The sequence below is a fragment of the Zeus faber genome (assembly GCF_960531495.2).
Source record: "Zeus faber genome assembly, chromosome: 5".
Lineage (NCBI taxonomy): Eukaryota > Metazoa > Chordata > Actinopteri > Zeiformes > Zeidae > Zeus > Zeus faber.
The window spans coordinates 28,657,934-28,679,011 of record NC_137192.1 but is presented as its reverse complement, the minus strand read 5'-3'; the positions used below and the strand labels follow the sequence as shown (position 1 = coordinate 28,679,011).

The 21,078-nt window shown below is 48.4% G+C and overlaps 3 protein-coding genes across 4 annotated transcripts in view; all 3 read right to left on the bottom strand.

The window, feature by feature from the left end:
- LOC307230901 (paxillin-like) overlaps positions 1-6,433 on the bottom strand; it is a 28,221-nt gene extending 21,788 nt beyond the window's left edge. For both annotated transcript variants that reach the window (XM_080001392.1, XM_080001391.1), the window contains exon 1: positions 6,298-6,433. In XM_080001392.1, coding sequence (XP_079857518.1) covers positions 6,298-6,310 — 13 coding nt within the window. In that variant the 5' untranslated portion in view covers positions 6,311-6,433. The remainder of the gene's footprint in view (positions 1-6,297) is intronic.
- A 4,600-nt stretch (positions 6,434-11,033) lies between these two features.
- On the bottom strand, positions 11,034-13,907 carry myl2a (myosin, light chain 2a, regulatory, cardiac, slow). Its single transcript, XM_080000018.1, has 7 exons — positions 13,844-13,907; positions 13,096-13,188; positions 12,332-12,407; positions 12,004-12,108; positions 11,836-11,914; positions 11,608-11,656; positions 11,034-11,505 (listed from the first exon to the last, which is right to left on the bottom strand). The coding sequence occupies exons 1-7, from the start codon at positions 13,844-13,846 to the stop codon at positions 11,401-11,403; spliced, it is 510 nt and encodes a 169-aa protein (XP_079856144.1). The 5' UTR covers positions 13,847-13,907; the 3' UTR covers positions 11,034-11,400.
- A 3,646-nt stretch (positions 13,908-17,553) lies between these two features.
- The window catches only part of cita (citron rho-interacting serine/threonine kinase a), a 45,847-nt gene continuing 42,322 nt past the window's right edge, over positions 17,554-21,078 (bottom strand). Inside the window, exons 46-50 of the mRNA XM_080001284.1 lie at positions 20,224-20,304; positions 20,041-20,119; positions 19,622-19,804; positions 18,104-18,479; positions 17,554-17,633 (exon numbers count right to left, since the gene is read on the bottom strand). Coding sequence (XP_079857410.1) covers positions 17,610-17,633; positions 18,104-18,479; positions 19,622-19,804; positions 20,041-20,119; positions 20,224-20,304 — 743 coding nt within the window. The 3' untranslated portion in view covers positions 17,554-17,609. The remainder of the gene's footprint in view (positions 17,634-18,103; positions 18,480-19,621; positions 19,805-20,040; positions 20,120-20,223; positions 20,305-21,078) is intronic.

Below are 21,078 nucleotides of genomic sequence, written 5' to 3'. Positions count from 1 at the left end.
AAGCCAGCCTAGCGTCTGATGAAAGGTTGCGGAGAAGCCCTGATGTTATGAGGCTGTACGCCTTTGCAGAGGTCCACCGAAGACCTACGAGGACTTGATTTCTATCAAAAGCCCTGGCCTTCAGTAGAAATGGAATTCCCGTAGTTTCTTCGGTGCAGATACCCTGGTTTGCTGAATTCTAAAGCGGGCTGAAGGAGGCACCAAAGGAGAGCAAATACATGTCCAGGTTTCCCCAGAAGACTTTTTTGTTTACTGCACTGGCTTGAGCTTTCAGGTGCATCTTACATGTTTTTGATTATAAGTATAATCCCTAAGAAGTGCATTAAGGATAAATCCCCTCTCGCTAGAACCCATGTGGGAAACTACGGTGTGAGTGTGTGTGTAACGGAGAGAAAGAAAGAGAAGAGACACGACACCCTGCTTGTCGTGTGTCCGCAGCCAGTTCCTCTGCCAAACCCTAACCTCATATTTTGACAGTCATAGGTGACAGCGGTTGTCCAAACCACTTGTTTTTTTCCTCCCCAGCACTTACAAGGTGACTGAAAATGGCAATTCTCTGAAGGAGTGAAGTACCCAGACTCGAATGAGGGTGCAGGGAATTGTCAGAGAAAGAAATTGTCAACACAACATATCCAGTGGGTTTCCAGGACGAAAACACATCCAGTGTCTACAAAGATTGTGAACGCCCTTCTGCGTCTACGGAGCATCCGTCTGCACCCGTCAAACATTTCACTCATGAGTCACGACTTGCCTCTACACTGCCCCAATCCGAAAATTAAGCCTGCCCACACTCAGAGGAAACCTTCTCCTCAGATTGTCATGCAGCGTAAGCCCATTGCTCCCAAGCATTTGGCCAATCGGAGCAGCACCACCTTCTTACAGGAGCGATGTTAATGGCCATTAACACCCAGCCCTTCAGAGGAATGACTGTTGTCCGTCAAAGTTGGTCAGTGGTGATCAGGTCATCAGGAGAGTCAGTCCAGCCAGTAAAACCCTGTAGACGCTGGGACCTGGAGTCCCGGCTGGTTCTGGTTCTGCTCTGTGTGGGTCACAGGACCAGGGACAGGCTGCTCTTTGTCGCCCCCCCTGCCCCCCGCAGCAGGAAAATAACACAGAGGAGGAGAGGGATGGAGGGAGGGAGGGGAACCAGGGGGAGGAGGTCTGGAACGCAGCGCACTACATTCCGCACAGCCAAATCGCTCCACTGGAAAACAATCAGGGCTGTTTGAGTGCCAGAAAGCAGGATGTGTGTGTTCAACACATTTTTTTTTAAACCCTACCCTTATAAGCGTGTAGAGGAGTAATCCTGACCAGGCGTCAGTGCCGGTGCCATTAATCTAAGACGGCTTAAGACGGACCTATCTGCAAGATCCGCTTTAATGAGCCAGATTCTGATCGTACGTCCAACTAAAGCCCGTCAGCTCTGTGATTTAGAAACGCACATCCAACCACATGAATCCTCTCTCCCCGCCTCCCCCGAAAACGCGCCTTCATCAAAGGGCTCCATTGTGTCGTTACTGGCCGTGTTCTACTCCCAGTGGGTCGGCACCAGTAGCAGCGGTTTGTTCGGAACTTTAGAGGCCTACGTCCAGAGCCTCCTGATTAGACCACGGCTTGTTATGGCAGTCCAGCAATCCTGCAGAAGCAAATCCTCCAAGAAAAAGAAAACCAATGAGAGAACGACCCACGGGATCAAGGAGCCGATGTGACACTTTCTCAGAACAATCAATCAATTCATGGTTTTTTGGTTAAAACACTTCTGGAAAGAGGACAACGGGACGGTTATCCGCTGCTGTTCTCCAGTTTTAGAGAGCCTGGCAGGGGGATCAGCAGCATGGTGTGCGCCGCGCAGTCCGTCACTGTCAAATCGAGGGCTGAGATACGGATCTCTCAGCAGTTTGTGGAATTCAGCGGGGAATGCAACACACCGACAGGCAAGACGGATGGTGGGAGGTTGAAGCTCTAGCGCTGGAAATACACCCAAAACAAATACCTTGTTATGAAAGAGATCCCCAAATGATCGGTTCAGTCCCATACAGAGCCATTGTAACATCCCCAATAAATGTAGATTTGTGAACACTTGTTCCAATATGAATCTACACATTGCTAGATTAAATAATATCATCTAAATTAATATTTGAATGACATGATTATTATTTATCACCTAAAATCAAATATTTTTCATTATTGGCTTTCTACTTAAATTACAATGGTGTGTTGAGTATGGTCAGTTTGGAAGCTATTGAAAAATAAACAACTAAATAAATGAACTTTCTGAACTCAGAAACGAATATAGAATATCTGAATATTAAATATCCAACTTCAGACCATCTTCTGCATAGTATGCACCAAGCACAAGCTGTGCATGTGAAAATGTTTTGTTATGAAGTATATGCATATATAAATTCTAAAGAGCGAGTGGGCCTTTGAGTGGGCATATACTGCATGAATATGTCCACTCATCTCGCTTTAAAGGAACCCTTCAGAAAGCAGGAATGTCTTTGTTTAGTATCTACACATTAAAGGTGTATGTGCTGCATAACTCAGCTTCATCTCTTGGACCCCGGAAGCCTCTGAGCAGGAAAGCATTGATTTCTCAGTTAATATTGAGTGGTTATTGCTCAAATAGACTACTTACTGGATGCCCAACCTTAAACAGGGGGGCCACAGGTTTCCATTAAAGCAAAGAAGTCTAGAACAATAAGAGGCTCTGCAGCAGATCTTTCCTGCGTGGCGTCGGAGCCGCCAAGTTGCTGGCTAAGTGCAGAGCCCTGGCTGCTTCGTCAGCTTCCGCCGCAGAGTTGACCGCCCACACCGGCAGCCTGCAAGCCGGAGCCACGGGGAGCCAAGCAACCCCTTCATATCACCGCACACACAGAGGGACTGAACAGTGGAGGAGGCGGAGGGGAGTCCACGTTCATCGTTTGTGCACTTATCCTGGAATGGGAATCTCAAACGGCCTAAGAGCTCCCTGAAAGAGGAAGCCGTCTGAAAAATATACCCGGGAATTTCCAGGTAGTGGGGGGCTGACTGACTGTCACCCAGTCACATTTTGTCAACAAAGACAACCGGTTAGTCATTTTGCACTTTAAAAAATTTAACGACAGAAGCCGACAGTGACTCATTCTTATCTTTGAAGAAGGCAAGAAAAAGAGGCCCCGAAGACATCAGTAAATGCATCCCTAGGTGAATCAGAATTACAGCTGTAACTAAAGAGAGAGAAAGGGGTAAGACAGAGAGGGGGGGGGAGAGAGACAGAGAGAGAGAAAGAGAGAGACAGGGACTAATCATTCTCCAGGCTAGTGTCCCTTGAAGCGACCATGTCTTCCCGCCACTCCCCCATCCCCGACGGGGAGCCAAGTCAGCCTCAGAACGCCGTCCCCGCCACGGGGTTGATCTTTCGCGAACAAAAGCATGAACACACTTCACGTCCTCTGCGTGCGGCGGGGCCTATATTTAGACGAAACGCACGGAAGCAGCCATCAAGTCGAAACGCCACCTTTCCCGTCAGACCTTGCTCAGAGCTACCTTTGCGAGGACGCGGCGTCTGACAACTTCAGAACGCCCGCTCCTTAGCCGCGGCGCTGACAAGGCTCCGGGGAAAGCGCTTCAGATGATGCCGCTAAACTGACACCGGAACGCCGCAGCTCGGAGAGGAAGAAGAGAGATGGAGCGAGAGAGGGAGAGAGAGAGAGAGAGAGAGACCAAAAAAGAACATACAGTATATATACACACAGTAAATCCTGACGGAGTGGAAGAAATACCGAGAGGTGCACGGGAAGATCGACCGAGGGGCGGATTGAGAGAAAAGGCTGTTTGACATTCATGTCTTGTTGGTGCAGGCCCGGTGCTGCCGAACGGGGGAGGGATAGAGGAGGGGGGAGGAGGGGTCAGAGCAACTTTACTTCACAGCAGCAGAAGCAGGTGGAACTCAGACAGGGCCGTTTCGCAGCCTTCTACGTAAACCCCCGCTCTCGAGAGACGTATTGCGTCGCACGAGAGGATTACCCTGTGGCCGGCGCCCGAGCCTCCCCAGGGGCTGCTCCGCCGCTCGCACCCGGGCGGCTTTCGATTGTCGACAGACGGCGGCTTCCAGCTTCCTACGAGGTCCACCACGGGAATGGAAGGGAACTGGGGAGGCTGAGGGTGAAGGTTTGGCCCTGGCCCGGGTGTGGACCCTAAACCGCCCTGACTCGGCGCCATAGGAAGCCTCGACTCGGGAGGAGGAGGCTCCGATCGACTCGGGAAAGGTGTCGGTCGGCCATGACACGTGCTCTGGCCGGGGGGTTGGGGTGTGTATGTGTGTGTGTGGGGGTGCTCTTTTAGGGGTGAGCCACCCTGCCCTGCCCGGCAATTTTAGATTCGCTCATCCCTCCGTCGCCGGCACGTCAGTCAACACATCTGTCGGGCAACGTGTGAGGTTAGAAATAGAGGAATGAGTGTGTGCGCGCACGAGAGAGAGAGAGAGAGAGAGAGAGAGAGATGTTGTTGATTAGCGCTTCCCAGGTGCTGCTGGCTCAGCACACCAGGACCCAGAAGCTGGCAGCCCACTAAAAATACACGAAGGCCTCCTTCACCTCCCTGGACCTGATGTGAACAGACTCCCAGTGCTCTCTGGCACTGGATGAGCCCCCCAACCACACATCCACCAAAACCCTGAGCTGCTTTTGAATCCTCCTAAAAAAAAAATTCCATTTCATCTACCTTTCCCTGTCTCACTTTGACATTTCTAACCAGGCCAAGGATGAGCAGCAAACGTCTGCCCTCCCCCTGGCAACAGCACTGATGTGGAAAACACAAAAAAAAAACATTACAGTGAGTACGACCCAACGTGTGTGTGTGTGTGTGTGTGCGTGTGTGTGTGTGTGTGTGTGTCCCACCCTTTCAGGCCTATTTCAATATCATGACAAAATTTACAACCCTGTGACACGGTAATTACGCTGGGTTGTGTAACAGCCTTTTTTTAGGGAGCCGCTTTAAGGGAACCCCTCCGGCCCTGTGTAAGGCGAGACCGCGTCCCTAAATATTGACCGGATATAGAATAACAAATATTCCTTAGAGGTCCCACGACCAAGATTTTGGCGCAAGGAACAGGGTTCTGGGTCTTTTGGTGCCACAGGGGGAAAGAGATTTGGAGTTCTTAAGCTTGACGTCGCCGTATTGGGGAAACCCATGCCTGCACCTGTTCACACATTACATTTTTAAAGAGTCAGAGACGGGGCCGGCACCAAACCAGGCACGTCAGACAAACAGCTCCACTTGTGATAACACGTTTAACATCCATCCCCTAATGCAGGACGAGCGATGAAATGTGAGAACATGTCCCACTTTAGTTCAGCGATCCTAGTCATTAAATTGACATCATATTTACTGATGCCCTTGATGGTTTGATCATTGACGATATGGAGCGTTTTGGTAGTTTATTATGGTAGTTTATTATGGTAGTTTAAATTATGGTCTCGGGGGAAAGGGGGAAAATCTATAATTTTAAATATAGACACATATTTATCAATGCCTTCTCATGAGTTTTGATCATTGAAAAAAAAACAAACAAAAAACATATTTCAAGTAAGTGACACCGTCGCTGTACTTTTAATTAGTCTTCTGTGCACAAACTCCACCACAGCCCCACCCCGAGCACCGTTTCTCCACCCAACAGTCCTTCCGCTGCTGGGGCTGAGGTCTCATAACCAGGCCTGACTTTAGGGAACTGGAACAAAAACGGTGGATGTCGCAACGCGGAGGTCTAGACACCGTGTCAACACCGCAACCCCCGGGCAACCCACGCCGTGCTGTCACCGGGTCCCCCGCACGCACCGCTCTGCCGGGGCGTCGCGGCTGTAGTGGGAGGCGACGCCGTATGGGAACCGTTTCCCGCGACCACCGGAGGTCCGTTTCACCTTGTTTTTTGGGTTTTTTTTTTTTTTTTTTGAGGGAATGACTTTCCCCACCAAAGAAGATCAGGGATCGCGATCGTTATTCCCACGGATATAGAACAAACACGCAACGCGCTCTATGCTTCTATGCGGAGGCAACAAATGGACACGAACAACCCCCCGCCCCCGCCCCCGGAGCGCCGCTTTCTCCCGCATTCACGTCGGTGTCGAACCTGCCTCAACGTTCAAACGAGCCCCGTGTTTCCTCTAACACGCGGGGCCTGCCCACGTTGTGGCTGCGTCCCGGTCGCCTCCTCATTTACGCGGAGCTAATCAACCCACCGGTCCGTCGGGGGCTGACACAGACGCACGCAAGTCGCCGTCGGAGCCAGCGCCGGGAAAAACGAGTTCGTGTACTGACCTAAATCATCCATGGAGCCGGAAGTGCCGTGCGGCGTGTCGCGCGCCGTGCTAGCCGGAGAAGAAGCACCGCGGACCGAGCCCGGGAAGTTTACAAGTTCCTCCCCTGGCGGAGGAGTGTGAAGATCAGCCGGAGAGCCGCGGCCCGCCCCCCATCTGGAGCCTCCGGCCGCTTCCCAGCCCTTCAGCGGCACCGTCACCCGGGGACCAGATGACACCTAGCGGCGGGCGCCACACCCTGGCTGCACCGCCATGTTAACCGGGAGAGGAGCGCCGAGGCGGCTTTCTAGAAATTCATCTCAGGCCTCCACTGCGAGGCAGGGAAACCTGTCGTGATTGCTGGAATTCCTCAGATTATATTTTATTTTCCTCCTGTATTTTGTCCAATAACTCACCCAGGCATGGGTAACTTTTTTTCTCTCCTCCGGGCCCCGCGTTGACCGGACACAAACAATGGCACCGATCGTCCCGTAGGGGGCGCTATAAGATGTATTCCAAGTCGAAGGCTCATTGCCGCCACCACGCTCTTCCCAGCAAAGTTAAACTTCATGCAGACACGTAGCTGGACATTCTGAACACTTTTGCAACTGGGACCCATAAGGTCCCACCTATAAGGATATCATTATTCTCCGCCATTTTGACGTTATTTTATTATTACTTTTTTTAATCTTCTCAACCGTAAAATCCAGATGACACAGAATGTGCAGGGCAGGTCCCACGGGAAACCCGTGAACTTAGTTTGAGAAAGGGGATTGGTCTGAAATTGACCCGCATTGCGGACTCTACCTTCAAGGGCAGGCTTTTTGTGCCGTCCACATGGAACAAGTTCCGAGGCGCGGCATCGTCCATGTTGCCGCGCTGCCCGACCCAAACAACCGCTGGGGCACGGAACAGAACACCTCTGGCCCGCAGTGACCACCATCATAAACACTTTCAGTCCAAGTGACTGAGGCTCATTGCCGCATCTAGATGGATCTAGAGGAGCGAGGGTTAGAATGTGTCGCTGGACATACAGTGCATGATGCCGCTTCTTTCCTATATTCCTTGTCATTGAGTGGAACCTGGTCCATGGCTGCCATGCAGCTATATTTATTATTATTATTATTATTATTATTATTATTATTATCAGGGACCCCCTTGTTAATGTTCGGATTTCTATTATTATTACTTAAAGTGTGTAACTAGCTACGGACGCGGCTGTGGTCTCGTTAGAACCGGGACGTCATAGACATCTCGTGGTTCAAGTTTCATCCGTATCAATCCACATTCGGAGCGGGAATCAGTAAAAAACGGAGGAAATTCAAAGGAAGTAGCCGAACGTGCCGACGGGGTTCCAGGGTTCCAAAACTTGCGGTGGCGCGAGATGAGTTTGTGGCGTAAGACGCTTTGTGACGTCATCGTCCAATTCCTTCTATATGTGCAGGCTGTGGCTACGAACGGCCATTTGCGCCGTGCGAGCTACGTGGTGTAGACTCCTTGGCTCTGTAGTGGTTGCAAACTCTGTGTGTGTGTGTGGTCTTACCTGCTTGACGTCGGTGGGGCTTTTCGGTTGATATTTTCTCTCTTTTGCGCTTTTTGTAAATGAAGGCATTCTGTTCGCATCTAACCTGGTGTTAGATCCAGCGTTGTGTCCCTCCTTACTTTGCGGGATTCGAGGAAGTTGCGATATATAAACTCTAGGGAGTCCACTGAAAACTGGGACCCAGAAAAGTATAAATAATCACAGAAAGCCGTCGCCAAGTCACCGCGTAATTGTTGCCCCACGCAGCATCAAACGTCACGCTCCCGTCACTACCTCGTCATTGCCCGACACGGCACCAAACGGTCGGCTGTCCGTCACTGAGTGCAGCTCTATTTCAAATAAAATTGGAAAATCGCATCGCCTTTCAGAGAACCCGGGAAACTGTGATATGTACCAAACACGACTAAACTAGACTGTGTATTGCTGCCTGCAGCTATATTTAGGGATCCAGCTCTATTGCTCAGCCTTTCTTTATTTGTATTCTTGTCGTTTTGGGGGCTAAAAGTATCTGAAACATGACAACAGCAGTACGCAGAGACATGGTTGCGGTCTTGTTAGAACCAGGACGTTTCAGGACGTTTGATCGAGTCTAATCAATACCGATCTAAATTTGGGGCAGAAACTTGTGAAAAACTGTTGCGATTTCATTAGTTTCAGGAGCAGGCCACTTTGTGACATCATCCAGAGTTATCTAAGTCCAAGCTTTGTCTCTCGGAACTCATTCCCCTCCAGCTACTTGCAAATGCAACTCCTAGACAGACAACTTGAGCCGGTGCCGCGTTTAAAGGAAACTCGGAAAGCGGTAACTCGTGCTGCGTTTTACGAAACGTGACGCAAACAGCCAATGGTACAGAGCAGCGAAACAACCACGTGACTCAAACAGCCGATTGCACAGCAGGAGCACCGGCGCTTCCCCATCCCTCTCCCCGGCTGCGGGGTTCTCTTGCTGGCAGTGCGCAGTAGGGATGAGGCCCCCTGGAGCTGACGTGGCGGGGTTCTTCCTCAAACGCCAATTTGAACTCGAACACGCAACTCCCAACCCGAGCCCGGCGCCACCGCAAAAGGAGAGCGATTAAAGGAAGAATCCACGATTTCCAGTGACAACCTGGTCTGACACCATCAGGGAGTCCAGAGCGCAGATTCGGGAACCTCGGGTTATGGAAACTCGCAAACCTGTACCCGTACCTATCATGACTAAACTGGACCCTGTGTATTGCTGCCTGCAGCTATATTTATTATTATTAGCAGTAGTATTAGTAGTAGTAGTATTATCATCAAAGCGGCTTTCATGACTTGTGAGGCGCAAGTAAAATGTTTTAAAACATTTCTCTGGCATTACTGTTAACTGCCACTAGAGGGCAGTGTGTGATACGATAAAGATTCTCACAGAATTATAATTATAATGTACCCAATTTTTTATATATATAAATTTGTATACTTTACATTTTACAATTATTGCCTGTCATTGACAAATGTATAGCAAATAACCCCCCGCTGACTACATTTTGATTCTTATGTCTGCCTGCCAAATGATAATTTAATTCCTGTATCTCCATATTCAGTTCTCATAATGCTGATCCCAACTGTCTTTAAACCTAATCACACGGCCTAGACCCTGCAGCAAGAAACTCTAATCCTAACATGTGAACTAATCTAAACTCTCACTCTCGAGTTTCATCCACTGGCAAATCTGATGAGCTGCTGTACATGAAGCGACTCTCAGAGGGGCATTGAAGAACTGCTGCGGCGTAGTGCACGCGGTCTACAACCGAGAGCTGGAAAGACGGCACAGGGTCCTGGAGGAGCTGGGGAGCAACTCTGTCCTCGCCTACAACCAGAGGTAGAGCTGTGTGACTTGCTGGCTCAATACATGGAGAAGTCATCAATGCAGACCTATATTTGGATCTATTGATTTGTGCGGGCGTGTGTGTGTCGTGGGTCAGAGGGCTTCATCCACAAAGTTCCAAGACAATGTTCTCATGGCAGAGGTTGCAAAGACCCAGAGCAGTAGGATTTGACGCCATGAATCCACATCTCGTCGTCTCAGGTTCCAGACGTAACCGATCACCACTGATTATCTCAGAACCTCATAACCCAAAGAAAACCCTCTTACAGATCTATCTATTCAAGAGGTATTGGGATATTCAAGGGCGCCGTCCTCTGTCTGCTGGCGTCCTAGAGGAGAGTGAATATCCATGAGCTGCTGACGCTGACTAGAGGCCTCCCCCTCCGCAGTAACGCAGAACTCGGAAGATAAGATAACATTTTATCAACCCCTGGGGGAAAATTCAGGAAATTCATCTTAATGGCAATAAGCAAAAGCATCTCAGCATTATTCCACTGGGTTACGTTGATAATTTGCCATTATGTAAAGTAGTGCTGTTGTTGTTTTTACAATACCCTATTCCAGCAGAATTCCTGACCCCTCTGTAAGTACATTCTAATGGACATGAAGGCTAGAAATATTAACTGTAACTGGGTGATTCCAGCGTGGCTGAATTGATCCACACAGCGTCTCCGCCGAGAGAGAAGAGAGTCCGTGGCTCGGCCATTGATCTCCTCCACCTCGTGCAATCGAGGTCACAGGGATAATGTGTTATTTCTCCCCGGCGTATATGTTCCAGTCCCTCAATGGCCACAATCTATTTCCGGAGACGGTTAAAACAGGACGGATGAGGTGAGCTCACATGTCTGAGTTGATCCGGGCACTTGGAGAAAACAATACTTTAGTCCCCCGGGGGCTTTGACATGTCCAGAACCAGGGATTTGTGACCCCTCTTTGCCAAGGTCTGAGTGAGTTAGTTGGGGTGTGGTGAGGTGGGGGGGAGATCACTGGGTGGCATCCCATTGTGTGTGTGGAGCCCTGCCCCTGCAGTATAACGTTACCCTCCACGCATCATCACGCCGCTAAAATAACAGCGGGGCTTTGTCTCGGTAAAGCCCTCGGTAGAGGAAGCCAAACGCTTTGACGTGTCTGCTTATGGGCGAGGGTCCATATATGCATGTACACAAACACACACACACACACACACACACACAGAAGCACCTTTATCTCCCATATTCCCATGACTACACAGTCTACCTTACATGGTATTTAACGCTATCGCTGCTATCGCCTCAATCTTTTAATTTAGACCATCCCTGAGAAGGAGAGGACCCCTCTGTGTGATAAAACCATCCAAACATCACAACATGAAACCAGAGCCACCGTGTGCTATCGTTACAATTTCCTTTATTTAGAGGAACAAGCACAGACGTAACAGACAGATACCTTCCAGGAAAAATAAGCTAGTGTTTTTGCTTTATTGTAAAGTTTGCATGGAGGCAGAGGATCCTGATTAGACCACAGGGAGAGGGTAGAAACACAACAGGAACCGGAGCGTGTGTCAATTTTTTGGGGGCCAGCCAAAGAAAACTGTCTTAATCCTCTGGTGGTCTTTGCCAATGGAAGAGTGGTGTACATCTTGAATGAGCGACATAACGGTTACAAACAAATCATAGTCCGTATCTCCTACAACATCAGGGGGCTGGCGCCAAGCCTCCGGTGGGCTTGGCCATCGACGTGAAGGTAGAAGCAGGTTCTTACTCCTGGTCCTTCTCTTCTCCGTGGGTGATGATGTGGACCAGGTTTTTGTAGTCTAGGTTCCCAGCCACATCCGGTGGGAAGGCGGAGAACATCTGCTCCATCTGAAAGCAAACCGCAACGATTAGGGTCGACCCATGTGACACAAAATGATGGCGGGGAAGCAGCTTCTGCTCCGTTTGGCGTTTTTTTCTCGGTGAATTTACCTCTTCGGGGGAGAACCTGTCCGCTTGCGTCGTCAGCATCTGTGTGACGCTGAATGGGGATGAGAGTAAACTCCATTAGGGGACAGGGTCAATCATAAAAGAGATGCTACACCTAGAGGATGTTGCATCCTGGGAGGAAACGTGCAGGTCAGAATGGACACTAATCACTGTTAAGGTAATAGATCAGATGAGACTTTAAACAACATCGACAATGGTCCGTCCGCTTACTAGTCCTTCCGCAGGACGCCTTTCCCCTCGGGGTCAAAGACTTTGAATGCGTTGAGGATTGTCTCCTCCGGGTCAGCGCCTGTGGAAGAGGCATTTTAAAAGTCAGGGAACTCCCTGACGGCATAAAGGAATACTGTGCACACGGACTAAGTCTTGCCCGATCCATACCTTTCAGCTTCTCCCCAAACATGGTGAGGAAGACGGTGAAGTTGATGGGACCGGGAGCCTCCTTCAGCATCTCATCAATCTCCTCCTGCTTCACGTTCAGACGCCCTGCAGGGATGAAGCGCTGCTGGTTTATCAAGTCTCTGTGTTGTCCCCTCTCAAAGACCTTTGAGAAGGGACCATCCCGAAGATTCTGACCCGTCAAAGCCGACCTGGGCTCAGTCTGGCCTTTAAAATGTGATGATTTCTAGGTACAGAGGTTCTTAACCTTCAATACAATTGCTATATACAGTAGATATTTGTGCTGATGTGCGATATAACAATCACCTACCAAGGGCAGCGAAGGTATCTCTCAGGTCATTCTTGTCGATGAACCCGTCTCTGTTCTGGTCCATGATGGTGAAGGCCTGGACACAACACACAATTTAAGTCTACATCTTAAACCACCATTTTTGTGTCCCTCAGCTTAATAAGAGGAACATGACGTAACCAAAACAATGACGTAACCCTTCAGTGAATTCTCTGCATGGGAGTAAAAATCAGACAAAAAACACAGCCACCATCCACAATCATTGAGTTGAATATTTTTGGACGCCATCTTCATGGATGAGTGCTATTCGGTATTAATAACCCCAGTGATTCCCGGGGGTTCAGGCCGGCATGCAGTGCATGCCCAGCAGTCTGCGTGCAGCCTAATCGCTGATGACACAGCCTGGATGTCTGGGCACCGGCGGCCCTCATACCATCGATGCCACACGCCTCAGCACGCTCGTGCTGGGGATGCACAGCAAACAGGTGGACATACCCGGACAATGAACAATAGAAATGGAAAGATGGGGGGGGGGGGTTGCAGGTTTTTCTTCTCTATGCGCACATCTCCTAAAACACTTAAGTCCTCAGCTGTGGGCTAAGCGGGTTAGTATCGGTGTTGGGCAATGGCCCCCCTCCTCCTCCTTCTCCTGGGGCTTCTGGCTCAGCATAGAATGGAGGATAATGGTAAATCAACAGCACGATGATGCACAGCCACCTGACAAAATGTATAATTTCTCAAGAGAATTAAAGTTTGGGCTGCAGCCTGGAGGACGACCTTCTCACCTCCTTGAACTCCTGGATCTGTGCCTGCTCAAACATGGAGAAGACATTGGAGTTGGCTCCCTCTGCTGTCCTCTTCTTGGCTTTCTTGGGGGCCTGAGGAGGAAGAGATGAGACAGTGGTGGTGTGGAGGAGAGGGGGATTAGCAGGCAGCAGTGCATCCCAAACAAAATGGACGGAAACAAGCCTGGCTTGGTTTTTCAAATAAGACATCAAAACATCTCGACCTATTGAAGTGTTAAAGTGTCCAATGCACTTAAAAACTTTATGTACTGTAGGATGCTACAAGGAACACCCAATAATGATCACAAATATATTTTACTTGGAAAGTCATGTCCTTTGGACGTAAGAATATTACAGAATACATCACAAGAAACCTAAATAGTGAGCACAGATATTCATCCTATACATATGATCAAGTTATAATTTTAAAAAGTCCACAATGGTCATGGTAAAGAAATGAAGGCATCAAAGACAACTTTGCACAACATGATGAACAATAACAATTATGTTCTATTTAGCTCAGTAAATGCTACTTATGAGTGTAAATTAAACCACCATTTAAACATGTTTAAACATTGTATGATTTTTAAAACTATTTTTCTGTTGCATGACATCGAATGCATCGAATGTAGACGCAAAAATGTGCAAAATCCACAGTTCGGGGATGAATTTCCTTCCTATGTGTTAGTGTAAGACAGCATCCTCTCCTCTCTACTGTGCCGATCCAACTCGACGTGCAATGACTTACCATGGCTGCAGCAGGGTGGAGGGCAGAAGAACAATGTTGCTAGTGAACAATGGGGAGTATTTGGGTGGCCTTTTGTAGTCCCCCGACTCCCAAATCTACTGGACGATATTTATAAACCATGCCCTCTTTAGGAAGTGGCAGGTAAATTATGCCCACACACACACACACACACACACACACACTCCACACTGAACATACAGTATAAGATGCTTCGTTAAACCGGACAGAGGGACCGGCCTATCCCTGGTGGCCGCTCTGGAACCGGGTTGAGAAGGTCGGCCTTGGGCTTAGAGAGCGGAACAACAGTGGTTTAGAATATCAACAGCATGCACGTTGAAGTTAAAGTTGCTTAAAACACTCTTCTCCCTCCACAGACTAGAGCTGGTTCACATAATAATGATAACATTAGATACTGATCCCAAACCAACCAATAAGGCGTAGGGGGATCCATGACCTGGCTGAGGGTCAGGATTTAGAGCCTAAAGATAGTCTAATAAAACATGACCAGTCGTATTTATTTGGTGCCAATTCCACCTGTATACTTATTTTATTCATCTTAAGAGGCACTAAGTCTCTTATGGAGTGTTATTTATTAGCCTGTTGGTTTGGAGGTGGAGTGGCGTGGCGTCCCTGGCATGACTCGCTGCATGGCTGTCGTTTACAGTCCTACTTTTTACTGTCATGGGCCGGGAGCCCGTAAATCCCAAACTACCTCCTGCGCACCTTCCACCATTGCAGCAACCCTTTGTAATAAACGCCATTCATGGAAGGAAAGTTCATTTTAACTTAATTGGTTGATTCAGCCAAGCCACACCGTTCCCAAAATTCCATGTTTTGGCATAGATCTCATTCTACTTTCTGATATCCGAGTAAATCAGGCATTTCAAAGGATAACCCGTCATTCAGGCAAGGAATGCAATGTTGATACTAACAGATTATTTTAAATCTCAAAGCTCTGTAGGGACATCTTATTACTCCACCTGTATGAAGTATTTTTTTACCATCACCTCACTGATGAAGGGAACATGGACAGCAGAGTGAATTGAATTGTTTGTGGTGTTTTCCAGCGTGCACTCAGCGAGTGGCGAAATGCCTCGGGGATCCCGGTGGCAGGAGGCGCTACATACTTAAGTGTGACACGGCTCAAACTGTGAACACCGACTTACAATGCGGCAAATGAAACGCACGTCGTTCACAAGTCTCGGAGAAAAGCGAGGCTCCGCCAATGGATTAAGTTGAGGAGGTGGAGCCGCTGTGGGATCTAAATAGAACCGCTGAAAGGCTCCCTCCACCGCGTCCGCTGTGCTGTCGTATCAGTGTCACATCCAGGGCTGTTGACGGACCAGCAGCAGATGCCGCTTCACAGCAGGTTGGGTGTGTAGTCGGAATTAGCCGTGTTGGTGTTTCTACTGTGTGCTCACTGCTCTTAACAACACTGGTGAAGGCCCCCCCGCCCCCCCCCCACCACCACCGAACATCCCCTGGCCCCTTCATGCCCCAAGCAGCCACGGCTGTGTAGGATGGAAGGCCATTGTCAGGCTGGAGCTGCTCTGTGTTCTTGGGCCAATGGGATCAGACTCCTAAAAATAGCCCCCAAAACAAACAGAGACAAGCCACCATGTATAGTAAGCAAGACAAATAAAAATACATGACATCAAATGTGCGCCTTTCCTTTCCAAAAAGGAACTGTCAAAAGGCAGAAGCCTCGATGAATTCAACACTCACGACGGTCCCAAGAAAACCAGGAAGACAAGTGAAAGACATTGGTTATAATATTTAATATTCTGTGACAAAAACTCTACAAGGAAGGCTAATAAAACCTCTGTTAGCAAACATCAACATCATATCAAGCTTTGTGGAAAAAAGAAATGCTGATTTGTGAAACTAAGAAATGGAAAATAAAAGAAGGGGTAGAACCCTTCCAAGTACGATGCTGATGTCTAATAGACCACCAGTATAAAATGTGTGCAATCTGCAGTGCTGGGTTGCCTTTTCCTAAATATTACTGACCGTTGGATTAGTTCTGTCTTCTTGGGTTTAGTACATTCAGAGACATTATTCCATCTAGAAGTAAACGCACTGGCTTCAGCGATATGAGTTGAAAGAAATGAAAATAAACACCTCATCAAGTATTGTTGGGAAGTTAAAGCATGCCATCTCACGTGTCAATACTCTGGATAAAATCAGATAAAATATAGATTACAATTTGATGGAGAGAAATACTTTCACCGTTGCTACGCGTGGACACGGAAACTATACACGAGGACCGACCGACTGGATTTTGATGACAGGAAAGGATCCATTTAGACGCATGTAACTTAAGTTAAGTAACTACAATGACGTGTAGCGTCTGTGCAAAGGAGAGTGCCGCGCCGGACGCCATTTTGTTGGTCTGGTATGCCTGGTAGCTGGATTCCCGTTGTTAAAATGTAAACCGAACCAAGGTGGAAGCAGAGGACAGCACGTGGTCTCATCTCAGATATAAATATCCATGCCATTTAGGTTTCAGTAAAACAATGATTATTTTCATCTTCAACTTGAACAACACTTTGGGGTATATACAATAAACGGGACATTGTTACAGAAAGAAATGATGGGATGTGGTGAGCGTCAATGCTGATTTGCCCCACCCACCACCGCCACCACCCCGCAGCGGGCCTGTAGGTTTGCTCTGGACGGATGGTAGTGCATATATAAGTTGGAGCCGAGTAAAATCACTCACTTGATCAAGGACATTTCGACATGTTTAAAAGAATACTCGTTGCACATTCAAGAGGACACGTAACAATCACTTTTCTCTTTAACAAAAATAGACACGGCTTCTCCAGCCTTGGAATTCCTTCTGGGTGTGTATAAAATTAGGTCTGCCTATTTACAATCAAATAGCGCTCTGAGGAGTTAGAAAGGTCCTGTTGGGTGGTTGCTGGCCGGGGAGGGGAGGGGGTGGATTTTGGGTAGTGCAGTTTGAACGTCCCACCTTCTCAAGGTCCGGGACGTCTTCTGGTCAAAGGGTCGGGGCTGCGAGGGCGGGGCGGAGTCTCCGTTCCTCTCGTTGCTCCAGCCGAGCCTTTCGACAGTCCACAAACTAAGCGACGTCTCCACACAAGAGCGAGATCAGTGCAGAGTGATTGTGATTGGCTGATGATCGTGTGTGTGGACCGCCACGACGCCGGGCAGGAGCAAGAGCCCCAAATGTTGCTGGATGAGCTCTGAGAGAGAGACCGCTCTGTACGATCTGAGGGGAGACCGCTGCATTAATACTTATAAAAACGCTTCTGATTGATTCTTCCATTTTTATTTTTTGTTGTGGTTTTACATGTGGCTAATTGTCTTATAAATATGATTATTTTGGGACTTCCCTTAAAACAAGTTGCTACAGGTGTGCTTATCTATAGTAGTCGTTTCTGGTGTCTGCAGAGGTAACTAAGGCGAGCGAAAGCCACTGAATTAAGCCCCGAGTTGAGAACCTAGTAGTCATGGAATGGCTCATAGGAAATTATCCCCAAATTTCTGCTCCATTGTCAAACTCCATAACTGAGTTCTGGTGATTGTTTTTATTTTATTAAGAAAAACCATTGAGATGACATAACCTGATTGCGATGACATCTGCGTTTTACTGCACCTCTCCTGTCTGGCCTCATAGCTAGCGTGTGTGTGGCAGTGTTTCATCATGAGTTGGTTTGATTCTCTTTAGGGTGCTCCCTCCACCTCCACCTCCACCTCCAGACATGAAGAGCTTCGTCCATGACCGTGCCGGGTGTGGCGCTCAGACAGATGACTGGTCCCATACCTGATGGAGAAAGTCATAAACACAGGCTCAGCTTATTTGGTTGGCTGGATGTAAACACATTAACACCAGTGTCTTGAGCCGGACACTGAATGTGTGTCAATGGTTGAATGTGAGGCGTGCACTGAAACGCGCTGAGTTGTAGACTAGAAAAGCACCATATCGATGCATCCTATTTACCATTTGAAGGAAAAAAACTTTATTTTTCAACACAAAACTTATTTTTCAATAATTGGGAGTCAAAATAGCTGCAACATTTAGAAGGATGGGGCTGTTGAGACCCCTTCTTCAGCGACTGCAATTGCCCCGGTGGGCGGCAATCGGCTGAAGCGAACACTGGAACAATTTGTAAGATTGCGATGGCAGATTTTGATCACTCGGGTTGATCCGCAGTTATCCAACAATAAGGTTGAGGTTAAATTAAAAAAACAAACAGAATTTCCGTTAATGACAAGCTAGGCATCAGCGTGCACCTTGTTCACAGGGTTAATGGGTGTGCGTCCAGAGCCTGTGTGGAGCCGCTGGCGCCCCGGGGACCTCTCCCTGCGCACATCCATCATCCTGCCAGGGGAGCGGTCCATGCGGGGGTCGGCCATGGCCCTGCCCGGGGAGCGGTCTAGCCGGGGGTCGGCCATGGCCCTGCCCGGGGAGCCCGCAATGCGGCCCTCCAGCATCCTGCCGGGGGACTTCTCCCGCTCCATGGGGTGGCTGGGCGACTTGTCGCGGCGGAACTCGGTGCGGGCCTCGCGGTAGCGGTGCGGCGTGCCAGGGTCCCCGTGCACCACAGGACTGGCCGCCAGACGCTTGGAGATGTGCTCGTTGTAGGAGGGAGGCCCACGCTTGTTAGGGCTGTAGTGGGGGGAGGTGTCATTGGTTAAAAAGGAAAATGGGTTTTTGTGGCTTGGGTCATGGGATTAGCACGGGCAGCGAGACTCCAGGGTCTGGAGGTGAGGGCGGGGGTCATGAGGATTATTCTGGTAGTTTTGTACTTTATACTACAGGCCAGAGCAAACTGCTGCTGATGACAGATGATTCAGTATGATAAAAACTACTGCAGGGCCAGGATGAAGAGGCCTCCAAAATCGACATTTTAATGTGAGAAGTGCCCTCGGATCTCCGTTGCCAGAGAGCATTGAGCGATATGATTCACAGAAGAGTCTCAAAGCAGGGAGGGAGGCAGCGACACTTTATTTAACAATCAATTTTACATTTGATGTGAGGAATTGTACAAAATAAAATGTGTATTTTGAATAAAACACACCAGGCCTCTCTAGGCTTTGCTACAGCTAAAAAGTAAACTCCTCCTCCTCCTGCAAAGTGGAACAAAACGTGTTATGTCCTTGCTTTGCAAGTGCATCGCTCTGAAGCCCACAACCTTCATCACCCGTGGATAACACCAACCAGCACCACCCGTGCTGCACCCCGACCCATGCTAATCCCAGTGACCACACCTGTGCAGATTGTCACGGCAGTGTTTACCACAAACCCATCACCATTCAGTTGTGTATTATGACACAGAACATAATAAGCACGGTATTCTGTATGAAGTTGACATTTCTGTTCGACCTTAAATGTGTTTCAGGACTCGAGAGCAGGGGTGCAGCGCTCTGCTGTTTGGGGACGGGTTCATAATTACATAGAGGATAACAGGCCGCAGACTATGAATTCATTATGTTGACTGAATGTTCCTGAGCAAATTTGATTCAGGTTGTGTCATCTGAATATGACATTTGAAAGAAACTAGGCAGGTTTTTGTTCTCGAAGGCCAGGCTTTAGCATTTTGTTGGTTGGCTGTTGTTTTCCAAAATGTTTGTGCAGACACATTATATCCAACCCAGGAAACACCCAACGAGCCATGTGACGGTGGCCGGAGGGCCATGTGCCATCTGTTCCCCACACCCGCTCTACAGTGAGAACCAGTTTTTTTTTTTAGACGACCACGTAACAATGTCAAAGAGCGAGCGTGAGAGGCTTTAAGGCCGAGTCCTTACCTGCGGCCAGAGCCGTTGCGCTGCAGCTCCCCGCCGGCCTCCTGGCTCTGCGTCAGGTTGCCCTTGCAGCAGATCACGCGCAGCTTGTTCTGATAGGACGACGCCAGGTAGATGGCCCCCGACGAGATGGCCGGGCCCAAGTAGCGCGGGCTGGGGATGTCCAGGTGGGCGTAGGAGTGAGGCCTGGAGGGAAACAAGACACGCGGGCAGAGGCACCTTATACCTCTATCAAATACCTCCATCAAAGTACTACTCGTACACTACAATAACACAAATATAAAAAGTTAATTATCTACTCAGCGTGTAGTTAATTAAGGTGCAGTCAGGGTACGTTGAAAACAGGGAAAGACACCGTAGGACCAATACAAACAATAATAAAAACAACACAAGGACAAGCAGGCGTGGGCTCTGTGTCTCACCCAAGGGCAGCATGTCCCTGGATCTCGATCACGTCCAGAGAGTTGAAGTACGTCACAAACAGGTAGGGTTCTCTGTAGGCTGAAACGCCAGGAGGGGAGCGCTCATAACACAGACTCAATCAACGCGCAACATGTTACAGTGCTGTCAAATTAAATCAGTTCCAAGACGCCGCTCGCACTCACCAAACGAGAGCGGCAAACGACTCCATTTGATGTCGTCGCTTCTGCTCCTGCGGCCGTACGCATCCACGAACACACCGAATTCTGTAAGGACATGTTTATGTTAAGAAGCAGGTTTAAAGAGGAAGGTACACATACAGAAAACAAAATGTCTCTTTCAAGGGGCTTGACAAACAGATGTTTGCTTCGGCGATGACTATCAGCACACCTCTTCAAGTTCAAGAGATTATTTGTCACATACATATGCATACTGTCATACATATATGTAGTGAAATGTCGTGACACCTGGTGAATACGCACAATAAGCTCTATAAGCTCTAAAAATACTAAAAAATACCAAAATGTGCGTAATCGACACAAGGTGCTCTTCATGCTCTTACTGTGCTTTATCATATATTATAACAAATTACAGTTCATAATATATGAGCGCCAAGGACCCCGAAGGATATGTTTGTGAATTTTCGGCACAGGCCTTATTAAATTTTGGTTTCATCATTCAGAACTGCCCCTAACCCAACTTCAATGACAACAAATGCTTTTCTATTGAGAAACCGAACGCTCTGCAGCTTCCCACAGAGATTGAATGCAGTCCAATGGGGCAAACATTTACGATTTCAACATTTGGTTTAATCTCCTGTTCTTAAAACGGGAAACTCACATTATCTCGCGTCTACAGCACTGTAACAGTAATATCATGTTTTATTTCAAACTACTTTTTTGCCGCAGTACGTGCATCCATTGCGTAACGTTGGCTATAGTAGGTTTCCACGATGAAGTGGCACAACTTCCCATTTCTAGTCTGTTATGTTAGAGTGGACGTAGCGCTGACATACTTTAGAGTCAAGAAGAGTAAGAGAA